The sequence below is a fragment of the Crassostrea angulata genome, chromosome 3, assembly GCF_025612915.1.
Source record: "Crassostrea angulata isolate pt1a10 chromosome 3, ASM2561291v2, whole genome shotgun sequence".
NCBI lineage: Eukaryota > Metazoa > Mollusca > Bivalvia > Ostreida > Ostreidae > Magallana > Magallana angulata.
The window spans coordinates 35019465-35046059 of record NC_069113.1 but is presented as its reverse complement, the minus strand read 5'-3'; the positions used below and the strand labels follow the sequence as shown (position 1 = coordinate 35046059).

At 35.0% G+C, this 26595-nt stretch overlaps 1 protein-coding gene across 5 annotated transcripts in view; it reads right to left on the bottom strand.

Moving 5' to 3' along the window:
- LOC128175940 (kinesin-like protein KIF26B) overlaps positions 1-26595 on the bottom strand; it is an 89955-nt gene that overhangs the window by 45067 nt on the left and 18293 nt on the right. For 4 of the 5 annotated variants that reach the window (XM_052841858.1, XM_052841857.1, XM_052841859.1 and 1 more), the window contains exons 3-4: positions 20983-21591; positions 1629-1831 (exon numbers count right to left, since the gene is read on the bottom strand). In XM_052841858.1, the coding sequence (XP_052697818.1) occupies positions 1629-1831; positions 20983-21591 (812 nt within the window). Of the gene's footprint in view, positions 1-1628; positions 1832-6189; positions 6208-20982; positions 21592-26595 lie in introns of those variants that run through there. The other variant, XM_052841861.1, reaches the window with a different exon arrangement.

The following is a 26595-nucleotide window of genomic DNA, read 5'->3' as shown; positions in this document are numbered from 1 at the left end:
TACAATTCTGCTTTAAATTATCAGCATCCCTTGTTGCCTGGGTGATTCCCGATTGTCTTCGGCCATGAATATTCTCCATAAAAGAAAATAACGGTGGCAATATGCCTGCTGATGATATATTAGCGGGGGTTGTGTGTAGATGTGGTGATGGATGTACTGATCTATGGGAACCTCCACCCCTGTCCAGATCTCTCCTGCACTGAGGAATCAGAGTGGGCACTGTATTGTGATCTATCACCATGGTAATCAGACTATATCACCAATTCTGTCATCAGCATGTCAGCAGCCCAGACGTTTGGCACGCTCCATTCTCTAATCATCTTGTATCGTGCTTTACTCTACACTGTGCATTTATTGCTAAAATAGAGCCAAAAGGTTCAGTCCCCTAAAATACTTACAAATATACAATGACACTTCCTTTTATTCAAGCTCATTCAAGGTCATATCAATTATATAGTTTTCACCACGTTATTACCTTTTGATGAGAGATCCATCAAAACCCACTGATAGAGATCACGATTACACAAGGTCTACTACAAATACAGAAGGGTCTGAGGCCTAATTAAGAGTGCAGTCTAATTACTACTGCAGCTAACTTTGCAGTGACCCTGACCTTTAATTTCTGCCCCTTAAGGCAACTAAATGATGGGGATGTCTCCGTGACGATGAGACTGCAAGAAATCACTGATTTATAAAACACTTCAGCAAACACACCACTCAGGAACGGAGCGGAATAATTAATAGCTCTACAAAAAAGCTATCTGTTTTGTCTGGCGGATGCAAAGGGTGATTTTTCAAGACTCATGCAAGCAAATACTCATGATATCCATATTTAATGGCGGCTGTCATTTGACTGCTTCATCTCCTTGGTGATTTCGATGCCTTCTAAAGAGGAGACCGATCGCTCTGACACCAACTTTCCATGGAATAATTTTCAGCTTCACTATTCATGTGAAATCAACAGGAGGCAAAGATGACAAGCAATTAGTGTTCCTGACTACCAGCATAGTGGATTTGGAATTCCAAGTGTTTAACCTTTATTGAATAATTTAGATTAACAAAGCCATTGCTTAGCAGTCTTGCATGCATTAGACTAAGGGGACCATTTAAGACAAGAACTTTGGTCTTTCAAAAACTAATTAACAAGTAACATGTGAAAATCTGTTATCTTTGTAACATGCTATCCTATTACAAGTTATGGTAAGGTAAATCTGGTTTTTCAGAAGTTGAAGAAGAGCAGTAAATGTTGTACTTTGTACATTTTTTTTTCTGTACTTTTAATGACACCCTCTCCAAATCATTGATATCATATCGGTAAACATGAAGACCATGTGGGTATCACTGTGGATAGATTTCTAAAGCTTCAAGTTACTGAATATTTTGTTGTGTCGGCACAGTACAACTAGGTTATAGCATAAATGCTTATAATGAATTCAAGCTTACAGGAAAGTCAGTTTCATTATTCAACATGTAGCCTTCATCCTATAATAATGACATGGTAATATATAGACTGGTCGCAAAGTATGATATTTATAATGAATTAACATCTCTTGTCCTTCATGCTTTGCTATATTTACTGAAGTGGGTAAATGTGGCCCTGTCCATGGGGGTTCCATCTGTGAACTCACCTGTTGCTGGGTTGCTGTGTGATGACGTGACCAGACTGGACCGGGGATTCTGTCTGAGCCTGGTGGATGCTCTGGACCATAGCTGTCACCTCTCGCTTCAGCTGGACAATAGATGTGTCACAAACATTACAGAGACCCTGCTGAAACTGCCTACATGCATCAGGAATCTGTAGGTGCTCCCCGATTCTCTCCACTGCAAAACTCTGCAAAAATAATATTACCTCTACATGATATCGTCAACCTTTTGAAAATAGGGCAGGATTCTACCCCATCATTCATATCATCTTTAAAGACTTTTAATAATTATTTACAATATGACAGAGATAGAAAACATCATATACCCCAAATAAATGTATTCACAAATAAAATTCATTCCATTTTTACAAAACAATTTGCTTGCACTCCTTGCTACAAGCTACAATACTCAATGCATCATATTCCATAATGCACTTTGTAGCAAATACTTTTACCCTCATGATGACTAAACTTTAACCTCTTATTGACAAATAATTAAAATGTATGACAGCGATTAAAACATTAAAATGATCCTGGAAAAAAGGCCTCATCATCTTACACATAAATCACAACACCATTAATTAGATCAAGACAGAGGAGGCATATCGGTATCTGGGCTAATTATTCCCTGGGAAACTTTCCCCTCCTCCCCTACTACTTCACACTTTGAAGCGATACCTTAGCGTAAAATCTTGTCTTGTATTTTTTAAGCAATCAGCTATGCCAAATTTCCAACAGATGCAACACAGTGCGAAGAGCTTCCAAAACAAAGATGGTGATAAGTTGCACAGAGAGAGTCCACGACAGTAATATGTTTTTAATTTCCCCTCATTGCCCTGTGGAGAGGGTGTATAAACAAACATTAACATATATAATTTAAGGTAAAACATATCTAAAACTGTATAAGCTCATGACATTTTTATGCAGATTACCATCTTACAAACTACGAGAAAAACAAGATTTCGTACAACCTAATTTTTTTCTTCCCCCTCAAATTTGTTCTAATCTCTTTGAATCCCACCCGTTTTTTTTTAAAGGTTGGATGCAAATGAGGGAACTAACATTTGGCATTTTATCCCTTAAAGCTGAATGCATGTAGTATGGAGCAAAATTAATGTCTCCATACATAATCTCTTATAAACGATCATTGAATAGATATTCAATTTTCATCCATTCATCAGTCTTCTTTCTACCGATATAATGACACAAAAGCTTTCAGACATTAGGTCACTGAGACTTCCTAATCCTGCATCAATTTATCAGCTTGTATCAAGGAGACCACAGAAAAGAGACCCAAATTAGAACAACACTAAACCATGACACTTCCTATATATCTATGTCTGGAAGCGCCCACCTCCCACCCTACATAAACAAAACAATTCACACTGGTTTAGGATTCTGACATTAACCCATAATTTGGTTCCCTATTTGATACTGTAATTTCGTTCCATTTCTCACCAATTAAATAATGAAATAATGCATTATGCATTTTTTCCTTTGAATATTATTATTGCTGTTTCAGACAAGCTAAAAATAATAAATTAAATAAAATTAATACAAAACTTCTGGATAAAATTCAATAGATAAGGTATAATTTAGCTTGCAGGAATATAAAGCTATAAATATAAATATAATATCGGTATCTTGCATGCAGACTTCTTTTAAATAAATCCTTCTAAGGTCGAACATGGCATTTCTTAACCAAAATGGGTGCACATAGCCCAATTATGAATTATAAACTACTTCACAAATATACAATGTCAAATAAAAAAAATATGACACTGAGATATGTATAAATTGAAAAAAAAATTCATCTGATTTTAATAATTGAGTTGAGATAAAATATCTTCTCAAAAGAAAACTGGGTTTTAATTTTACTGTTGTCATACACCAAAGAGTGCCATTCTACTTGAGAAAAAATTTTTGATGGCCAAAAAAATCTGTGACATTCAATAAGTCTGTTTCGGTGCAATTCAAAGTAAAATACAAAATGTTAATGTGTTTTCCAAGGTCCCAGGTGTTGTGATTTACTCAATTTGATTCTCGGACCTAGACGTTCACGGAACATTTCTGCGTTATAATTCATGTACTAAAAATGGGCACAGTATCCACTTATATTGTGTCACAGGTAAATAGCTTCTGTCAACATAACCAGGCCACATCTTGCCGTACAATTGTTAGTTTTCCTGTTAAGTCAGACTCAATCTATACAAACAATCTCCGTTTCGTATCTTGGTTATCGAACTGTCAAGATGCAACCTTTCATCACCATGGATAAGATAATAGAAAATCCCTAAATCAAATACAGATATACGTATTTCTACATCACATCAAATTTGCTGTCTGTAAAATTTGTATCGTGTACGTGTGACCTCAACATGTAGAAATAAATTTTTTAAACCAAAAATTCCTGTTAGGATCATTACAAAAAAGTAATTACACATTTCAAGGGTAACGGTTTTTATTGGGAGTGCAACTGACAACGGAACTTGATGAATCATGCAAACAGTTGCGATTTTCTGTGTAAACTCGGAGCCTGGTATATACATACAAGAGAGAGTCAGAGAGGGAGAGGGCCTGGTTCATCAAGATAACCTTTACCGACAGGTGCCCCAATAAACCTGTCCTACGCTGATGATACCACTATCATACGCTGCACACAAAATGACTGCTGCATCATCCCGAGATGTTTACACGATATCAGCAACATAACCGCAGTATCAGAAGCGTGTCTGCCACATCTTTAACGCTTCCGCAGATGTTCCATCAGTATATACACCCCTCTGATTGCAGTGACCAGTGTATATAGAGCTTCTTTCATGTTCGGAAATAGAAGTCAATTTTAATTCTTACAGCATGTGTATGTGGATGCAGCGTTGGACACTTGATCAAAGCTGACCGTAGATAAAGACACATAAACGAGGAATACATGGGCCTGCATATCTTAACATTCCTCACCCCAAATTCCATCATATCACCCCTCAGTCAATACTCAACATCCCCCTCCAATAAAATCTCTTTGTGTCGGAGCATAAACGGATAAGATTTCAAGATTCGATCTGGTCTTTCAGAGTCACAAAATTTTTTTAATGCCTTAAGATGTCATGGCGACTTTCTGGTATATAAATATTAAAATTCAAGGCATGCAGTTTTATGCTCTTGGAAGATAAATATAATACATAAGGGTCAATATTTGATTTTATAACCTTGTAAAGCCTTTAGATTTAGGGTTTGTCTACGTATATATATACACTTGACTACCAGCAAAAGTCACACCTCACAGTTTGGTGAGAAAAAATCCTGCTCTTCTTATCTTGGACTGAAAAATAAATGACTTTGGGGCTTGCCTTTCAATCATAACCTGTATGAATGAATCTGTCAAAATGCACGCTAAGAGATGCGCATTACAAGGGATTATTACATCATTCATAAAAATGAGGAATTCAGACATGGCCACATCAAAAAACATTATCCCACACGTTTCTCTGTCAACTCTGATAGCTGACAAGTTAAGACCTTCATTTCCATACAAGTTTGCTATTTATCTGACAATACAGAAATCAAAGCTAGACCTTATCAAAGAATTTATACATGTATTTAACATTTACAAATATAATGACAGCGAACATTACAAATCTCAAAAGGCCAGTTTTTGCACTTTAATGAGATGTATTTCCAATTATCGACATAAATATAGTATATCAAAGGTTTCAATTACTTTTCCGATTTCCCTGTAAAAACATTAACACATGCATAAAGCTAATGTTTACAAAATGCCACATGCTTGAAATGTATTCAAAGCAAACATGAAAAAAAAAAAAGAACACTTTAACAAAGAATTGTAATGTCTAAAGTTTTAAGGGCTTTTCCTTGTGAAATTCAAGTTCACCTATGAGATTATACTTCAATATGTATATCCATTGTTCAAGGTTGTTCAAGGAAACACAATTACAAAAGTAAATATTTTGGCAAGCAGTAGACAAATAGGGATTAGATATAGACAATAGTGCCTAAATTCCCACCCTCTGTCACTTAGGCAGATCAGGATTATTTACAGACCACTACTTAACAGCTGACATAAGAACCAAAGAGGATAGCATACTCCTAATCCAGCCTTAATAACTCTAGTGGACCCATGTCGTTCACTTCTATCCATGTAGAACAGCGTAATTAAACTTCAAGAACCACAACTTCGTAGATTACCATTCTGCAAGAAGCATTTAATAAGCATAAACCCACTCCATTTTGCAAGGAAGCTTTAGGCTTATTAAGTTAGATTTAAAATTGACCTTTTAAAATCCATCTGCAGATCCATAAAGTCTGCGACTCTTGTAAAAAGTAATTGACAAGGGCTGCGCGCTGCGCATGATAAACTTAAAAATCAAATTGGCAAAAAATTTAATCTGTAATTTTCAATAGCCGAAAACAAATTTCAAGACAAAAAATTACAACCATATGATTGTTCTTACTTCCATACAAAAAGAAATACTTTAAAAAAAACCAATATTATAAAAATTAAATATAAAGAAAAAAAAAGATTACCTACCATTTTATATCTCTTCTCATTTTACTACTTAATTGATCCCTCTGATCGATCTACTAGAAATTACTCCTGTCACTTTAAAGATCAAACATTAGCTGTCGTAATTCACTGACTGAATTCTATTTGTTGCTGGATTTTTTTTAACTGTGACCTGATCAGTTTATCTAGTAACTTCCTTTAAGGTGTCAAGTTTCCATTTCCCTGATCTCTATAGGCTGTGTCCACTTCACTCTCAGGTGAGGTCAATGACCGGCAGCAGTTATAATACCCTAGTGCTATCACTACAAGACAACTCTCCCTCTCTCTCACTGACCACTGATAGACAAATACATGGGGAAAATATAACCACACTGCTCTCGGTGACCCCGTACAATTTTTTTAACAGATAAAAAAACACAAATATATTGTTTTGAATGCCGATAAATCTTGCGGTTAATTTTTGGGTGCAAATTTCATCTTGACCATTTTCAGCTCCTAAAAGTATCAACAGGGAAAAAAACAAAGATGCCAAAAACTGTGTTAAAGCCCGAACAAATAAATTCTTACATAAACCTGGACTTATCTTGTTTGCCGAGCTAATATTTAGGAATAGTCAAGAACACTTGTGCAACAATAGGCAAATACTTAGGACTCTTTCTTACATGAAGATTATTTACTGTAATAAATTAAAACAACATTGCAACTACTTTCTCAGGTTAAATCCCAACAAACTTCTGACCCCTTTTTTCCCCCATTGGACTTCCTGGGCTGCATTTGTATAATGAAATTGCAAACGGTTCCATTTCGTAAAACAGTTTGAGAAAACGTAAATACCTGCAAGGATTTGTAATACAATGTATACATAATATGTATGAACTTTCCAATTTTTTCCTATGAAATGAAAAGTAATTGTCTATTCAACTGTTCCCTGACCTAGGTATTTAGCCTCCATTTTCTTCACCATCACAGGACTATAACAACCTAGAAAAGGTTCTGCTATTAGCAGGTCATCCTTTGATTCTCCTTTAAGTATACAGACAAAAAATTATCATTTTAACTGTTTTATTGACTTAGTCGGATAAAAAGGTATGAACAAACACCTTCAAAGAGATTTTCTCAGCAATTTTTCACATTTTCCAACTCCTCTAATTAAAGATAACACAGCCCTTTAGCCTGAAGGATACAACAAAAAAATGTTTTCTTATTGACAAATCCACACTTGTTTAAATACGGCGATCTCCACCCACTTTTTATTAACCAGATTAACTCGCTGTTAATTAGAACGTTCCCCCTTTAGGGTGTATTGGTATATTTGGCTCTATTATAAGACACAGAAGTTTTGACAATCGTCATTCGTGTTGTGTATCAGTTTCGCATGGGCCCAAACATCCCAATCTATCTGAACAAACAAGCGTGTCACAAGCAGAAACCTAAAACACTGTTTGCCCTCTTGCTAATCCTTAGTTATGTCAATTCAAACTGTCCAAACTTCAAATTAACAATTGTCCACGTAACAAACTCGGACCCAATTCAACACTTTGCCAATACATGAGGCCAACAAAGAGTTTTACTGAGTTTCATATATTGCCTTGTTTGGTATCCATATTTGCCAAAATGGGTCTTGGTGGTCAAGTGGTCTAGCTTTAAAACAAAGGAGTCACTCCTGGATTAGTTCAAACCCATTCTGTAACACGCAGCTATCTTTATATGTTCAAAAATTAAAAATTTGAAAAATTTTATTATTGATTTTTTTTTTTAATAGATTATGACCTTTAATGCAAATCTCTCTCTCTCTCTCTCTCTCTCTCTCTCTCTCTCTCTCTCTCTCTCTGTGCATTAATTGAGGCCAGACAGTGCAATTAATTCTTGCTAACGTGGTGCTCTAATACCCTTGTCTTTTAATGAGAACACTGTTTAAATTAGAAAAAAAAATCTTTAGCATCCAAAAGAGAAAGTTTGTCACCATTAAATCAGGAAAAGAGGAAGCACCTGGTACGGTTAGAAAGAACTCTAAATCACCATTCAATTCAATTTATTGGGGCCAGGTTGGGGGAACTGGACTCTGAAATGCATCTCTCTTCACAAAAAAAAACAAAAAATGAATTATGCAATCAAGCCATCTGCTTGATAACGAGTGTGAAGGATAAAATGTGTATTAAGATCCCACATAACAGTTAATGAAAGGGATCCAATAAATACAATCGCAGGATATCATTGAACATTCAACCTGCCTTTGTTACAATTCAATCACTGGATCAGAAATACAACTTTGTAAATGCCACCTTAATTGACTGCCTTTTATAAAAAAGATTGTGGCATAGAATGTTAATTATTTACACCTCAATCCAATGATAATTTCTCATTTCTTGCCTGATCCATACTGCATGAACACAAAACATGCCATTTGCATCAATAAGATACATAATTTAACTTGATGTATCTTATTTATGTAAATAAATATAATATATAATACTTTTACAAATTAGACAAATTAGAAATCCTCAATTAGCATAATACTAAATTTAAAAGACTTAAACTTGAAATACTTTCTAAAAATTGAAACAAAATGCATTCTAAACCTTCAGTTCACAGGTGGCTAATATATTAGGTAATTGTGAGAAGAGGGTTCACACAAATATTGCATATCAAACTTAAGAGAATTTACATATAAATTAAATATCTCAGAAATCTCATACCTTTGTAATTGAGAAATTCACCCTAATATACAGGAGAAGTGGTTTGGGGGGACTTTTCTTTTAATTCAATTTACTTAACAATTACTAGACAAATTAATGGTTAATAATCTGTTTAAATAATGCCCGCTTCAATCACAGTTATCTAATACAACAAGAGAACGTCATTATCATACAGCATCATATATTGTATTGATGCAAGAGTATGTACATTCCTGCAAATGAAGATTTTAAGCTGTCAGTCTATATACAAAAAGGAAATTAAGCAGCAGTTATCAAAGTGTAGACAAGAGGCAAGATAAAACCTTGGACAGAGAAAACTACAGAAGAATGCTTGTTTTAGGTGATGGGTATGCATGTCCTGAAATTTTCTTTTGATGTGTAGATGTATATAAACAGAGGAAATTAGGGGAGATCTCCTCAATACACACAGGTAGATCACCAGCAAACATACCCAATACTCAGGAAGGGAGGCACCGCCATTAACCTGAGGCTGAACTCTCGCACCCTGGCTCTAAATCACAGCCGCTGACCTCAACCAGAATAATCCACACATCATTTTCAAATGTTTCAATAAACACCTATTTGTTAACATACATGTAATACAGTTTTAGCATTTTTTTTTTCAAAGAATGTCTTCTCAGGTTTAGGCTTGCATCACATTCATGAGCAATTGTCACCCTTCCAAATCCCTCTTAATTTGCATGAATTCATCATAATTCACACATCAATGATTAATAAAATCATTTTTTGTAGCATTAACAATCATGGCATTAACACAGTTAACCAAAATAAAGACTTTTACAACAATCAACAGATAGATAACTGATTCCAGAGCTTAAGTGTATAATGGCCAAGGTTGGGCTCAATTAACTTGAAGCACCAAGTGACCGATGAGCCATTTTTTTGCATGTTCAAGTCCCTCAAGTACTATGTACTTCAGAATTTGTAAGATCTTTTGACTTCAAAGATTTCTGAATCTGACAATTCCTAATGAAGATCCTGCAGAAGACAAGAATCTTCCCCAACTGTTGCCTTGATGCGTTTCCCTGCACAAATGGCGCAAAGTTTCTGGAGGAAAAGAATTCTTAAATCCTTCTGCCTCATTTATATGAAATAAGTCTTATTCTGAGTCATATAATAAACAGTCACTAGAAATGACTGCATTCTTGAGATACTTAATCTTCATGTTTCGGAATTGTTAAAAAAATATCTGATGCCAAATTTCGCAGCTGAATTAAGATTTCAATCTTTTGTTTATCGAAAACTATTAAACAAAATGTTCGGGATTCCAAAATCAAATCCCATTTCCCTTGCTTCATAATATAAACAGTTTTCCTTATCACAATGGTGTTTAAAGCATACATCTACATAACAGCACTCGGATAGCCAATCACAACATATTGTAAACTCTCTCTTCACAAATTGCTAAAAAGCAAAGCAGTCAGAGTTCTGCAGATAAAATAAACTGGATAGCCTCTTACTTCTGTATACATTTTTGGGGGGGATCTTAATAACCGACCTTTCACATCCAGGAGTCAATTTACCAGAGTAATGGTTATAGTTCAGATTCTTCCCCGTTTTCTCTCTGAAATAATCAAATTTCTCCATAAATCTTTTCCCCCTTTTGCTCGTTTTCCTAACCGCTTCATTTCATAAAGTTCCCCATAAATAAACATATTCTGCCTCATGTTAATTTTGTTTATGGACATGGACATCATTTTTTCAAACAAACGAACATAAAATCATTCTGCAGAGTTCATTATAATATTGGAGGAAAAAGAAGTTCTGGCAGAAAGTTTTCAAAAACTGATCCCCACCAGATATTCATTTCCGCATGTCCGAATTAATTCTCTAATGATGTTGATTTCTTCCACAACTTTTAAAGTCCAGCTAAAATACTGCAGCTATGGGAAAATCATTATAATTACAACCAAATAATAATTAACATTCCAGCTCTCCAAGCAATCTGAATTTCTGATTTCTTTTTAAGTGAACCCCATCAAGGGAGTTGAGTTTCGCCATGCCGTCACCTTACATATGCATAGACACAGACTAAGAAAATAAAAACCCTAACAGGGCAAGAACAAATTACATCACATGCAGTGGGGTTTTTTCCGTAGCAGTCTGCAAAAGAGGTATTCTGATTAACCGATTTAAATGACTGTCTGAACCAAGAAATCAATGGAGTAAAGGCAGGTGATATGTTTGTCCTATAGTGCAATGTCTTCGAAGCATCTAAAATGCATTTTCCATTGATTTTCTTTCTTAAAATAAAACATAAAGTATTATAATGCATATTTTTTTTCCCCAATTTGAAGAAATATGTAATGTGCTTTATTTTTAATAAAATTAAAATATAAAAAAAAAAATCTACATTTTTGAAAAAAAAAAATTAATACTTGGTATGTCATTATAATAATTACTTAATTCATACTCCAGTAATTGACAAGACTACATGTATATGCCCCTATACCAATACACCTTGTTGACAGGTGCCCTGGATTTTGGCCAGTATAAACAAAGGCAATTATTAGTGGGGTATTCCTATTACACACTGAACAATATCTGTACCAAAATGCCAGCTAGTACATGTACTGCAAATCTCTACCTGCTGTACTTAAAGACTAGTTACTGGCCACTCTCATACAACTGATTGAAAAATCAATGAAATTATACATAACCTTCTTGAAAAAATCATCATAAATATAAGTCTGCACCTATCTAACATGATCCTGAACTCTGAATGTCAAAAGAAGAAAAACAAGAGGCCCATGGGCCACATCGCTCACCTGAGGAACAATAGGTATGATAAAATCAGCTTAATGGAGTCATAATACAAACTATCTGGACAATGTACAATAATACATGTAGATCCTGTATAAATAAAATCCATTTTCCCCTGGATATTCTTATGTTTATAATCATTAGTCCCTTTTCTAACAAGATGATTTTATAGTCATATCATATGTTGAGTATTGCAGTTCTCAAAATGATCCTTAACAATAGTTTATATATTAGATATAAATGTACATCAAACTCTGAACCTTCTCGGGAGGCCAAAGAATTGTCCTGGGGCCAAATTCTTAACAATTATAAAGAAACATCTGGCTGATTAGTTTCTGAGAAGATTTTTAAAGATTTACCCTATATATTCCTTTGTTAAACTTTGACCCCCCATTGTGGCCCCACCCTACCCCTGGGGATCATGATTTTCACAACTATGAATCTACACTACCTGAGAATGCTTTCACACAAGTTTCAGCTTTCCTGGCTGATTAGTTTCTGAGAAGAAGATTTTAAAAGATTTACACTGTTTATTCCTATGTAAAACATCGACCTCCCATTGTGGCCCAAACCTACCCCCAGGGTTATGATTTTCACAAATTTGAATCTACACTACCTGAGGATGCTTCCACACAAGTTTCAGCTTTCCTGGCTAATTAGTTTCTGAGAAGAAGATTTTTAAAGATTTACTCTATATAATCATATGTTAAACTTCGACCCCCCATTGTGGCCCCATTCTACCCCCAGGGGTTATTATTTTCACAACTGTGAATCAACACTACCTGAGGATGCTTCCGAAGAAGATTCAGCATTGCCGGCAGATTAGTTTCTGAGAAGAAGATTTTTAAAGATTTACTCTATATATTCCTATGTTTAACTTCGATCCCCCATTGTGGCCCCACCCTATCCCTGGGGGTCATGATTTTCACAACTATGAATCTACACTACCTGAGGATGCCTTCACACAAGTTTCAGCTTTCCTGGCTGATTAGTTTCTGAGAAGAAGATTTTTAAAGATTTACTCTATATATTCCTATATTAAACTTCGATCCCCCATTGTGGCCCCACCGTAGCCCCACCGTACCCCGGGGGTCATGATTTTCACAACTTTGAATCTATACTACCTGAGGATACTTCCACACAGGTGTCAGCTTTCCTGGCCGATTAGTTTCTGAGAAGAAGATTTTTAAAGATTTATTCTATATATTCCTATGTAAAACTTCGATCCTTCATTGTGGCCCCACCCTACCTCCGGAGATCATGATTTTCACAAATTTTTATCTACATTACCTGATGATGCTTTCACACAAGTTTCAGCTTTCCTGGCTGATTAGTTTCTGAGGAGAAGATTTTTAAAGATTTACTCTATATATTCATTTGTTTAACTTCGACCCCCCATTGTGGCCCCACCCTCAGGTGAGCTAAAAAGGTTAAGGTTACAATACAATAAGTTGTTAAAGTTGGTTTCTGGAAGAACAGGCTTTGTAAATTTTCTTAATAAATATTGCCAATTTTTTTAATTTTTAAGCTTTAGTTTTTAAGATCTGTGTACAAACATAGAATTGTGAGCAAATCTCTGTATCTTGCTTATAATTCGAAGCTTAACACTCAAATATGGTTAGTAAATAGAAATTGTAAACAATTAAACACAAGAAACATGCACTACATGTATAACAAATAAAGAACACAATTTATTTTTTCGAAATGAATCATATATATACATGTATATACCTACATATTTCCGTCAGCGATATCAAACTCTATTTAAACTGAATAAACTCGAGAAAATGCTGAGCATCTCAAGAAAACCTATTGCATTAATCTACATGTACCATTACGCAAAAGATAATGCCGAATTACCGATAGAATGAATTGTATTTCAGTATCCCTACATTTTGCTTAATTTGCGCAGGTAAACAGTTAACTGTTTGATTTACCGAAGTCTCTGTTTGATTTGATACGTAAAAATCACGAAATACAGACGATAGTTTCCAGGTTACAAAGCATAATGAGAACGAAACGAAAATCAGAACAAGCTAACACCATCGTCATGTGTGAAAACTATCAACGCATTGAAATATTTAGCCTCAATTTACTTCACAAAATCGGCACCAATATATTTTGTAAGTTTCAAAATTTCCCTTCATACGCGAACTGTTGCACAACAAGCAAATTCATCATAGTCAGAAAGACCTTTTTCGTATAATGTCATGGCTGCTTTAAACAAAGAACCTCGTTTTAGAAGTATGGAATCATTTTACCGTATGCCGAACCCGAAGCTATTAAACTGATTGAAACACGCCTTTCCTTTATTATTATTTTCGTAATAACTCAGATTTGAAACAGAATTACCACTTAATTTTTGTAATTTATATTTTCCTTCCCATAAGGATAATTTATGCTAAACTAGGTTGAATTTGCCTCGGTAGTTCTTGAGAAGAAGATTTTTAAAAATGCACCCCCCTTTTTCTACAGTTTCAAGGTTTTCTCCGCTTTGAATACAGATCAAACATTTATTTCTGCAATTTATATTCGCCCTCCCATAAGGATGCTTTGTGCCAAATTTGGTTGAAATTGGATAAGCGGTTTTAGAGAAGAAGTTCAAAATGTAAAAAGTTTACAGACGGACAGACGGACGGACGGACGGACGGACAGACGGACAGACGGACGGACAGACGGACGACGGACAAAATGTGATCAGAATAGCTCACTTGAGCTTTCAGCTCAGGTGAGCTAAAAAAAAACCATGCATTTAATAAATATTCATCAGGTATTTCCAGGTATATTGTACAAGTTTTGCGTGGGGGTTGTTGTACAGATAGACCTCCCTGACCTGATACACAGAGATACCTATATCTCACCACCTGGCAGTGCATGGTCATTTATTTACTCATTAATAACAGGAGCTACAGCTAGGTTGATGACTCTTTTTAAAACATTCTTTGGTAACAAGAAGACAAATGACCGGGCACTTGACATGTGCCCTTCCGTTTTCTTTTCAAAACTTTCATGACAAAAAATGATGAGTCAGACTCAAAAATTCTAGAAAATAAAAGTGGAAAATGGAAAATTTCTACAATTTTTCTTTATCTATTGCTATATTATTCTTGATGCTTTAGAATTTACTAAAGGAAAAGGGAGGGGGGCAAAATAAAGATGCATGCAATTTATAGTAAATTTTACTTTGTTTTGAATTAATTCAAAAAGCCATGCAAGAGTACTTTGCCCCCACTCCACTCTTAATGCTGTTCCTGCATCATCATGGAATCAGATTCAGTGCAGATTCTCAGGGCCAATATTTACCTCATCTGACTTCTAAGCCAGTAAATCTCAACCAATTAAGCAGGTAATCCTAATGAAATCATCATTCTATTTTCTTATCATTATGAATGGATTATCTTGTTTTACTTGGCAGTCGCATGCCGCCCAGATGATCCGAGTTACAGGGGCATCCCAATTCCCAAGCTCAGTCGGAAATCCTAGAGAATATTCTTCAGCCTGTTCTAACAAATCCCCTAAATTTAAGCTTTATGACTCCACCGATTTTCCCTTGGTTATTATAATTTAAAACCTCTCTCCTACACATCCAACAAGTTGCTTTGAAAAATCACATCACTCTGTCATTTTCTTAGCTCAATAATTACTTTATCTCTCTTCTAAACCTGTGAAAAAACTTTTAGGGTCAACAACATTGGCAAAAATTATCAATATTTTAAAAACATTATGAGCATTTTATGATTTTGCCAGAAGTTCATGAATTATTCAATTCTATAAAGCCTTGCACATTTTGATTTCCATTAATGCAGCTAGCTCAAAAAAAAATTATGTAATGCCTTGCAGATCTGAAATAATAAAGGCTATAAATCGTTACTTTTTTCCCATAATCAAGTTCTGTGTCAGTTTGGCTATCTCATGTTCTTATTACTTCAAACTTTCCTCTCAGATATCTCCAAGAAAAATGCAAAAAAAAAGAGTTTCCTTTAATTCAATTGATATGTGCATAAATAATTTGTTCTACAGGTGAAAAACAAGGTGAATTTAAAGCTGGCCCAGAGCTATGAAAGGCATCAATCACTGAACAACAACTTCATTTACCTAATTCCATTTCCATCAGTTTAGAGAACAGACCATCTTTAATTGGCATTGATTGCACCTGACCTTGTAACTTTTTAGAGAATATTGGGACAATCTGGCACCTTCCATCCATAATTCCGGAACAACAGGCACTCCTCTCCAAAAAGTTAAGCATGCTCAAAATGCTAACTTCCTCTGATTTCAAAAGAAAATATTGATCTCAGCTTAAAAAAATTACATTTTTTATACAACCATCTGTTGCCTGTCGAATTAATTCCTTTTTGCAAACTAACTCGGTGGATGATGCCAAATAGTGATGTGTTGTAACCAGGAACTTATTTACTTACCAGTATATAAATAAAAGACTGTGTGTTTTTGGCAATATATAAAACTGAACTGATCGAGATGCAATGGCAGGGAAAGACTGACATTTTCATATATACATGAAGGAATGAGTATTTTACTAGAAAGTTGTGAAATTTATGTGCAAGTTTTGTACAGTATATATACCACCTGGGAAATAAGTTGATGATGTCTTTATGAGTTTCAGTCTCAATCAATATAATAACAGCTTCCATTCTATATCTCCTTGCAGTTCACTATATATTCTGCTTATACAGGCTACAAGTCTATATCTTTAATACACTTCTAGATAAATCTTTTGTTTTTAATCTGTAGTTAAAACAAATGGTTTTTCTCTTGATTGGTTCAAATCACTCGTTGACAAGCTAACTCATCTGATTGGAGTGAAATTCGATAAACAACAGCTATTAAACTCTTTGGTCATCAAAGAATGTTTAACACATGTTGAGCGTGGCAGACATCATACATCCTGGCTACTGTCAATGGCGAGACTTTATCTAGATCTTCTTCTAACACAACTAACCGAGGAAACAAAATTAATAAATAAATGATTTTTTTTTCAGCCATGATAGTAGATTGTATGGGACTCATCTATTCGATGGCCATCTATCTCGGAGAGATTGGTATGGAATGTAATACAAGATGGAATGGAGTGCACCAGTTCAAGAGAGAAAATTGAATTACAGAGATAGTAGATCACTTCCTTACGAGGCAGGATCTTAACATCGTCTTACTAGTCCCAAATGAATGTCTCGAAAAAGGAACCAGAGATGTTCATTCTAATAAATAACAATTTTACAATAATTTCATTACTCCACTGTGCAAATTCCAAACCCAAGTTTAGAAACCAGTTTATGACACAACTGACAGTTCGTAATAAAAATTGCATACTGCGAGACAATATAATGCATATTCAATCATTGCATTTCAATACATTTATAATTAGTTGTGAGATAAGATCTGACTTCCCCATATCAGTCTCCACTGATTGAAATGGACCAACTTTTATCCTTATCTGTTGTAGGAGCTAATGCCCAGTGTTCTGTGAAATTTGAGCTCTGACATTTATATGTGTTGAAATTGCATTTTATTGTGTACTCCATGAAAAAAAACATATCAAATAACTCAACCCAAGACTTATCAATGCACTCTGAAATTGTTACCTGCATGCAATTTAAACTGAAAATAGTAATTTTCTCAAAGAGTACTGTAAAATATTAAAATAAGATTTTGCATCACTGGAAATGATCTAAAATCAGGAAACGGCCCTGAAATTTTATTTGAATGCAGAGTTTCAGATTGTCATCTTCCTCTCTTTGTCGGGTCAATGAATAAATGATGTCTGTATCGAGTTAATCTCTGCTGAAGAAAGTGACTCTGTTTGCTTTAGCTAGCATTTCCCAGCAGTCTTCAATTTTTTCACCTGCTGATGGAAGATATACCCATCTGATAAGACGATTTCTACAATTTTTTTTCTGTTTTCAAAAAAGAAATACCCACACAAAAAACAGATTGAAACATCTTTCACAAATGCATAGAATGGAAAGATAAGCTTGTTTTTGCAAAGCTTCATGAATCCGTCAGCAGAAGGCTAATCACCAAGATAAGATTGATTATAAACACACAACACAGACAGATAGACAACAAACATCCAACAGACCAAAGTCTTAGAAGTTCCCTTCCATTCTGGCCCATTTCTTATAATTAAGTTAATTATTAATTTTTCAAGCCTGCTTGCAAATGGCCATCCAAAAAGCTTACACAAGAATATTTAGACAGTTGGTAAAGGAATTTTAACACAGCTTGCCCATCAGGTTTGGAGAAAGAAAACTGGATCCATTTAATTGTGGATCTGCATTTTAAATAGTTTTCATTATACTACTGACAATATCCTAACCACCTTTAATTTGAGCTGACAATAGATTAATTCAAGATGACATTAATTCTTGGATGTTATTTTTTTTGTTCTAGTACTCCATCCATTTATTTTTGATACACAGATAACAACCTCATTTCTAAAGCCTTATCCGCTCATCCAATCCCATTTCGGTCATCTTCACTAGTCCTACTGAAGCATGATCCACAAGTCACTTTCGATCCAGCAATGAGCATCAAAAGGTCTCTTCAGAAACATTTTTGATGAGATCAGTTCAGCCTGGATGAGCAAAACGAGTCTTTTCTGGACCTCAGTGACTCACTCATCCTGCAGATTTTTTCGAGCTCAGTCTCCGTTATAGAGACCCCAAGTTGTACCATGCAGTGATAAACTTCTCAACTCACAGACAATAAATGACATTTATAGTTCAATGACAGACAATTGATTCAGCATGGTGTCTGAGGGTGAATTGTGTGCTGCAACTTGTTAAAAATAGCCCCCTTCTTTTTTTTCCCATACAAGTCCAAAAAGGCTTCTTCTTTTTTTTTAATGAGTCTGTTTACTTTCTCTTGTGAAAAATCTACTGTACTGTACCATAGCCAATTTCTTTTATGAACATCCTCTTCAAAATGACTAAAAAGAGCTATTAAAATGAACACATCAAACGGATTAAGTACTCTGGTGCTTGTTTTACTTGAGTAGTTTACGGCACGACAAAACCATCATCCCCTAATAAGAGCCGTACAGGACCAAGTATTATTGGCCTATTCAATCAAAGTAGAAAGTAATTGATAATCTCTGAGTATTTACGACATGCAGTTATCTTCTTTTTTTTTTTATCTTAAGCCATTTTAAGGGTTCAAATCTCCTTCTCACTTTCTATCAATCTTTCCCTCCACAAACATATGAGAAGGTAAATCAATCATATATGGAGTGATTCAATAATAAACACTAAACTGACACTTTCATTAGTATGGAAATCTGTTTCACATTATTATTGATATTCAAAAAAAATAAGTACAATGACTTAACACTTTCAAATAACAAAATCATTAATTTCAAGGTCATAATCACTTGATGTCGAAAGGTCAAGCTTTCTGGCTTGTAAAATACGGCGTGGAATTTTGTTATCTATATTTGGACCACTTAAAAAACTATAATAGGCAATTTCCCATGTAAGAATGTGTCAAAATCTTTGAAATGTTTTACAAGACATGAGAATGATAGTTCTATTACAAGTTCTCTAACAAAAAAATGAACAATATCATAAATTTTCTTGAGGTATGCTATACTGTGTCAAATTTAGACAGTTTCTTGAAAAATCTGACAAGGAACATGTGCTTAATTAAATAATGACAAATTACCAGTGAGAAAGCTCTCACCTATACATCTTAAACCCTCAGATTTTCACTAGAATCGCTCTAATCTCATGAATTATGGCCCAGCTTCTGACTTTAGACACGCAGATACTGTCCATTTCCTCTCTTTAAACATCTGTCGGTACAATACCATACCCATTATACTTTCCCTTTTCTCTTTCAAGTTTTTCGGCAATAATGAAATTAAATTTGGCTTTTATGGTTGAATCCTGTTATCCTTGCCCCAGGCTGTGGACCAATGTTCCAGTGTCCAGAGCTGACCACAACAACCCCCCAGGGCCACCTTTCCAGGGTTTTTTATGACTTCATTTTGCGGCCCTATAATTTAGTGGTCAATTTTGAATTCCCATAAGTGAACTAACTGTCCAAATGTTCAAACATTGACAAAATGCAGTAGTCCATAAATTTCTAATCATTGACTGGAAAGGAATGCCGAAAAGCCCTGTACTTAAAATCGTAACACAATTTCAGTATAACAGGTATTGTGCTAAAACAGTTAAGGCTCCCCCAGATAGGTAGCGTTTATAATAAAAAAAAAAAATATCAAAATCACAATGTATCAAAAAAAATTCCACAGTTATGTACACTAACAAGCCTAACCTTGTGGTCACTGCAGGTGTTCACCTTCTAGAGATTTTTATAGTAACCTCCAGGTACCATATCATTTTTTTGGCCGGTTATTAATTCAATAAGAGTTACGAGCACAGAGCAATGATTCGGACATTTTAACTTGATCAGGTGCGAAGTTATTGAGTTCAAACTAGTAACCTGTCACAGTTCATCATAAACCTGACCTTTTTCTCACCTGGATGTATAAAGATCTGCCTTATTAAAACGTTGTACAGGCTAAATAAACAATATTTTATATCAACAACACCTGTTGTTCTTTTATATGTGAAATTTTGTTCATTAATTGTCTTTTTGTTGGAATGTCACTCAATATAACAAAATCAAACTGAAAGAAGATAAAAAAAAATAATAATTCCTTTCAATTAGAAAGGTGTTAACAAAATGCTGTAGCTAATACCTAGAAAAGTCATTGAAACTATATGTGTGTGACTATTTATATAAAATATTTCAGAGGATTAGTAGAGGTGGGTGGAGAGGAAGTTTCATTTATAAAAGTCTTACAGACTTACAGATTCGTATGTAACACTCTAACCCATTGCGCTCAATGTTAGGTAAATGATTTGGGAAAGAATATTAAAAATTAGACTTGATTTATTGTTTATTTCAATAAGAAGTATGTCATAATATGGAGGTGCCCCATACCACCTTAAAAATTCCCAATATTTACAAACCAAATAATTATAAAGAGACCTATTAGATATTAAACTATTATTATTGTTTTGTTTCTATATTCTTAGTCAAGATAAAAATATTTGCAAAATTCTATAATTTATAAATTGGGTTCATGCCTAAGAATGTTGAAACCATTCAATGATAGATTAACAAAATAACTGACCAATCCACCACCTTTTTCTTTTCCAGGTGAGCTAAAAACAATATCAGGTATTATCGGTCCAGGCCAAAAGTGCTATAAAGCTCCCCTTCCTGGTAAGCTAAATACAAAGTCAGGTTCAAAGCGTTAGTGAAGTAGCTATCTATAGAGCTGTTAGTCCTGCTCCTCATGCATTCTTTTTACCTTAGAAGTGGTCTTCTTCAGAAAACCCTCGGAGTTCATCAGGTGAAGCGCTTGTTGCTTCAGGTCCACCAGACAGGCCACACACTGGTCACAGCACTGCAGTCCCGGGTTCCCAATCATCCCTACAATGGCTAGGTAAGGCACTTTAGCAGACTTATTGGGAGGTACGTAAACTGGCGGCTTACCGTTCCGGCCCCTGTACCTAGAAGGAGGTCCTGGACCTTTGCGAGCGACAGCGTGGACATGATTTTCCTGAGGCGGGGACATGCATCGACTCGTAGGTGATGGGGGTCGTCCAAACACAAAAGAAATCTTACTTTCCGTTCCTCTCTTTCCCGAACTTTCGTGAATTCCAGGCAGAGGGGATATAGTCCCACTGATGGTGTAATCCATATCGCTAGCTTGGCCCTTTACATCTGTCTCCTGAATATTGAGTTTCTCATCTGAATTTTCCGCATTGTCTGAGAATGGTGATGATGTTGCATTCTCAGCAGCATCCTTCTTGAATGTCCTGTCGGGTGTTGGCAGTTTCCGAATTTTAGCCTCGCCACCAAACATGCACACAGCCGCTTTTACAGAGACATTCTCTGTACAAAATCTTCCTTCATTCTGCAAGATAAAATGTTACACACCATTGAAAAACCATGTTGAAAGCTCTTGGATTCACATCAATTCACATTTCAAATTAATGATGGTCTAACTTTAGTTCGATATAAAACATATGTTAAGTAAAAACCACGAAACCAACCCTAACATTGAACAAGATGCAACATCTTTTTCTCTCAAAGTTTTGACATTCAATGTGAAGGAGAAATTGAAAATGTGCACTTTTTGGTGATCTGAAGTTTTTACTTCTCCTATATACTTTTACAAATAAATTTATCTTAAAATATTTTTCAATTTCATTTTCCATCAAGCGTTGTACCTCGTAGCCCCCTATTTCTTAAATCCCTCATAGGTTTTCTCATTATATGCATAAGCCTGCTGGTACCTGACCGCTTAATGTGGCCAAAATATTGTATTTAAACTGGATTCCAACTGCCTTTACCTCCTTATCTTAATGCTCACTAAATCTCAAATCCACAAGGAGTTGAAAACAGTACAAAAACAAAATTGGTTTGGTTCCGTGAAAACAGCCCAAACAAAACTCGTAATGCTAAGTCAAAGATGTTCCCCTGCAAGTGAATTTCACAAGTTAAAATGTGTGAATATACTGATTACATATAATGGAAAAAAAATTTGCATAGTGAAACTGCATGTGTAAGTAAAAAATAACAAGAGGCCCATGGGCCACATCGCTCACCTGAGGAACAATAGGTATGATAAAATCAGCTCAATGGAGTCATAATACAAACTATCTGGACAATATACAATAATTCATGTAAATCCTGTATAAATAAAATCCATTTTCCCCTGGATATTCTTATGTTTATAATCATTAGTCCCTTTTCTAACAGGATGATTTATAGTCATATCATGTGTTGAGTATTGCAGTTCTCAAAAAGATCCCTAACAATAGTTTATATATGGGATATAAACGTACAGTAAACTCTCAACCTTCTCGTGAGGCCAAAGAATTGTCCTGGTGCCAAAGTCTTAACAATTATAAAGAATCATCTGGCTGATTAGTTTCTGAGAAGATTTTTAAAGATTTACCCTATAAATTCCTTTGTTAAACTTTGACCCCCCCCCCCATTGTGGCCCCACCCTTCCCCTGGGGATCATTATTTTCACAACTTTGAATCTACACTACCTGAGGATGCTTTCACACAAGTTCCAGCTTTCCTGGCTGATTAGTTTCTGAGAAGAAGATTTTTAAAGATGACTCTGTTTATTCCTATGTAAAACATCGACCTCCCATTGTGGCCAAAACCTACCCCCAGGGGTCATGTTTTTCACAAATTTGAATCTACACTAACTGAGGATGCTTTCACACAAGTTTTAGCTTTCCTGGCAAATTAGTTTCTGAGAAGAAGATTTTTAAAGATTTACTGTATATAATCATATGTTTAACTTCAATCCCCCATTGTGGCCCCAACCTACCCCCAGGGGTCATGATTTTCACAACTTTGAATCTTCACTACCTGAGGATGCTTCCACACAAGTTCCAGCTTTGCCTTCGAATTAGTTGCTGAGAAGAAGATTTTTAAAGATTTACTGTATATATTCCTATGTTAAACTTCGATCCCCAATTGTGGCCCAACCCTACCCCCGGGGGTCATGATTTTTACAACTTTGAATTTACACTACCTGAGAATGCATCCACACAAGTGTCAGCTTTCCTGGCTGATTAGTTTCTGAGAAGAAGATTTTTAAAGATTAACTGTGTATATTCCTATGTAAAACGTCGATCTCCCATTGTGGCCCAAACCTATCCCCGGGGGTCATGATTTTCACAAATTTGAATCTTCACTACATAAGGATGCATCCACACAAGTGTCAGCTTTCCTGGCCAATTAGTTTCTGAGAAGAAGATTTTTAAAGATTTACTTTTTATATTCATATGTTAAACTTCGACCCTCCATTGTGGCCCCACCCTATCCCCAGGGGTCATGATTTTCACATCTTTGAATCTACACTACCTGAGGATGCTTCCACACAAGTTTCAGCTTTCCTGGCCGATTAGTTTCTGAGAAGAGGATTTCTAAAGATTTACTCTATATATTCATTTGTTAAACTTCGACCCCCCATTGTGGCCCCATTCTCAGGTGAGCTAAAAAGGTTAGGTAACAGATTTTGAAAATTTTCGTAATAAATATTGACAATTTTTTTTACTTTTTAAAGCGCTAAGCATAGCTCAGCCCTTTATTGTCGTTAGACTTCAACTTCCGGTGCATCGAATAACCGCCCCCTTTAAGCAAAAGTATACATCATTTAAACTGGTTAGGGAACCAGTTTTAGGGGTTTATGCACATAACTGCATGGGCTATTGTGAATCTAATTTACGGGTTATTGTGAAATTAATGTACGGGGCTTACATACATCATTGCAGGGACTGTCATGCAGTGATGAGGAAATAAAGTGCGTATACAGAAGCTGAAATGCTATATACATATATCTGTTATATACATACAGAAGCTGGGTTAGCGCTTTTCAGTACTATCAGTACTTTGATTTAATTTTTAGCTTTTAAGATCTGTGTATAAACATAGAATTGTTAGCAAATCTCTGTATCTTGCTTATAATTCGAAGCAAACACTCAAAAATGGTTAGTAAATAGAAATTGTTAACAATTAAACACAAGAAACATGCACTACATGTATAACAAATAAAGAACACAATTTATTTTTTCGAAATGAATCATATATATACATGTATATACCTACATATTTCCGTAAGCGATATCAAACTCTATTTAAACTGAATAAACTAGAGAAAATGCCGAGCATCTCAACAAAAACCTATTGCATTAATCTACCATTACGCAAAAAATAATGCCGAATTACCGATAGAATGAATTGTATTTCAGTACTCCTACATCAGATTTTGCTTAATTTGTGCAGGTAAACAGTTAACGTAACTGTTTGATTTACCGAAGTCTCTGTTTGATTTGATACGTAAAAATCACGAAATACAGACGACAGTTTCCAGGTTACAAAGCATAAATAATGAAAACGAAACGAAAATCAGAACAGCTAACATCAACGTCATGTGTGAAAACTGTCAACGCATTGAAATATTTAGCCTCAATTTACTTCACAAAATCGGCACCAATATATTTTTCATGTTTCAAAAATTTCACTTCATACGCGAACTGTTGCACAACAAGCAAATTCATCATAGTCAGATCGACCCTTTTTCGTATAATGTCATGGCTGCTTTAAACAAAGAACCTCGTTTTAGAAGTATGGAATACGAGTCTTGGTAAAATGGGTAAGCAAAACCGGGCCGTGGCAAAATAAAAGCCGGGGCAGATCGGCAACCGTCAATTCCAAATACGCATTATTTTGCAGCAATAATTACAGCAAATACAAAAATACTGGTCCATCAAATATCCTGAAATTTTAATGAGATTGGCAGATTAATAACTGCTTATCTTTTGTTTTGCCCAGGCCAAGTCTTGTCTACCCATTTTACCGGATGCCGAATCCGAGGCTATTAAACTGATTGAAACACGCCTTTCCTTTATTATTATTTTCGTAATAACTCAGATTTGAAACAGAATTAGACCTTAATTTTTGCAATTTATATTTTCCTTCCCATAAGGATAATTTATGCTAAACTACGTTGAATTGGAATCAGTAGTTCTTGAGAAGAAGATTTTTAAAAATGCAACCCCCTTTTTCTACAGTTTCAAGGTTTTCTCCACTTTGAATACAGATCGGACATTTATTTCTGCAATTTATATTCGCCCTCCCATAAGGATGCTTTGTGCCAAATTTGGTTGAAATTGGATAAGCGGTTTTAGAGAAGAAGTTCAAAATGTAAAAAGTTTACAGACGGACAGACAGACGGACAGACGGACGGACGGACGGACGGACGGACGACGGACAAAAAGTGATCAGAATAGCTCACTTGAGCTTTCAGCTCAGGTGAGCTAATTAAGCAAAACTATTTAAAATACATGTTGAATTTATTTTTTTTCTGAGAAAATAAAAAAATGTTCAAATTAATGCAGAACTACTCAGAATCCTTTGGACCATGATCTTTAATCTGTAAAGACTTCTGCCTTAATTTCCAAGAATACCATGTTAATTAGATTGCGTAATATACAATTTGTCAATCTTCTTGTTCCATCATAATTTGCTCATGATTCATACTGAGTGATGACATTTAAAACGTTTCTGACTGAATATTTTAAATTTTGCAGGTCTTGATAACTGGTACAATATGTCTAATTTTGAAATGTGCGCATTTATATTCCACTTCAAACCTACCACAGAGCTCATGAAATGAGCCCTTCAATACATGCTGTTATTTCAAGTCAACAAGCTATTTTTAGCATTGTAATGTTTTGAAAAATAAAAAATAAGATTTCAAATTTATAACCCATTCTCCTAAAAAAAAAAATAGCTATCAAATGACAGAAATTTATCAATTCAATTGAATGAAAAAGATGAGAAATTATTTTGCACCAGGAAATCTTTTGGAAAAATTGTTCAATCAAATCATTTACTGCCGTTCGACGATAAAAGTATAGAGATTGCTTCAATCTTTTTAATGCTGATGAGATAAAAGATAGACATCAATGAGCTTTAGACAAAAGGCCATATATTCCAGTTTGCTACAATACACTGTTGTACACTTCAATCCAAAAATAAATGGATAGACAATAACAAAAGAATCATGTTTATATATAAGGTCATTAATCTCCTCAAAACGACCCACTTTCTTTTAGCTCTACAGTACTATAAAGATGTCTGTGTAATCTGACAGGAATGGTAGGCACTAAATAGAGACAAAGAATGGGATAAGAAAGAGATAGCCTCTGACAGATTTTTCGCTTAATTGAAATTTTACATTTTTCTCTTCAAATGCAAATTCTTTGGATGGCCAGGTCAAAATCCTTTTAAAACTGTCACTGATAATAAAGAGATGCACTTTGCTGGTATTTTTGGGGAATAAAGAATGCTGCTGTAAAACAATGAAATGTATTCTCCATTGAGTATTACA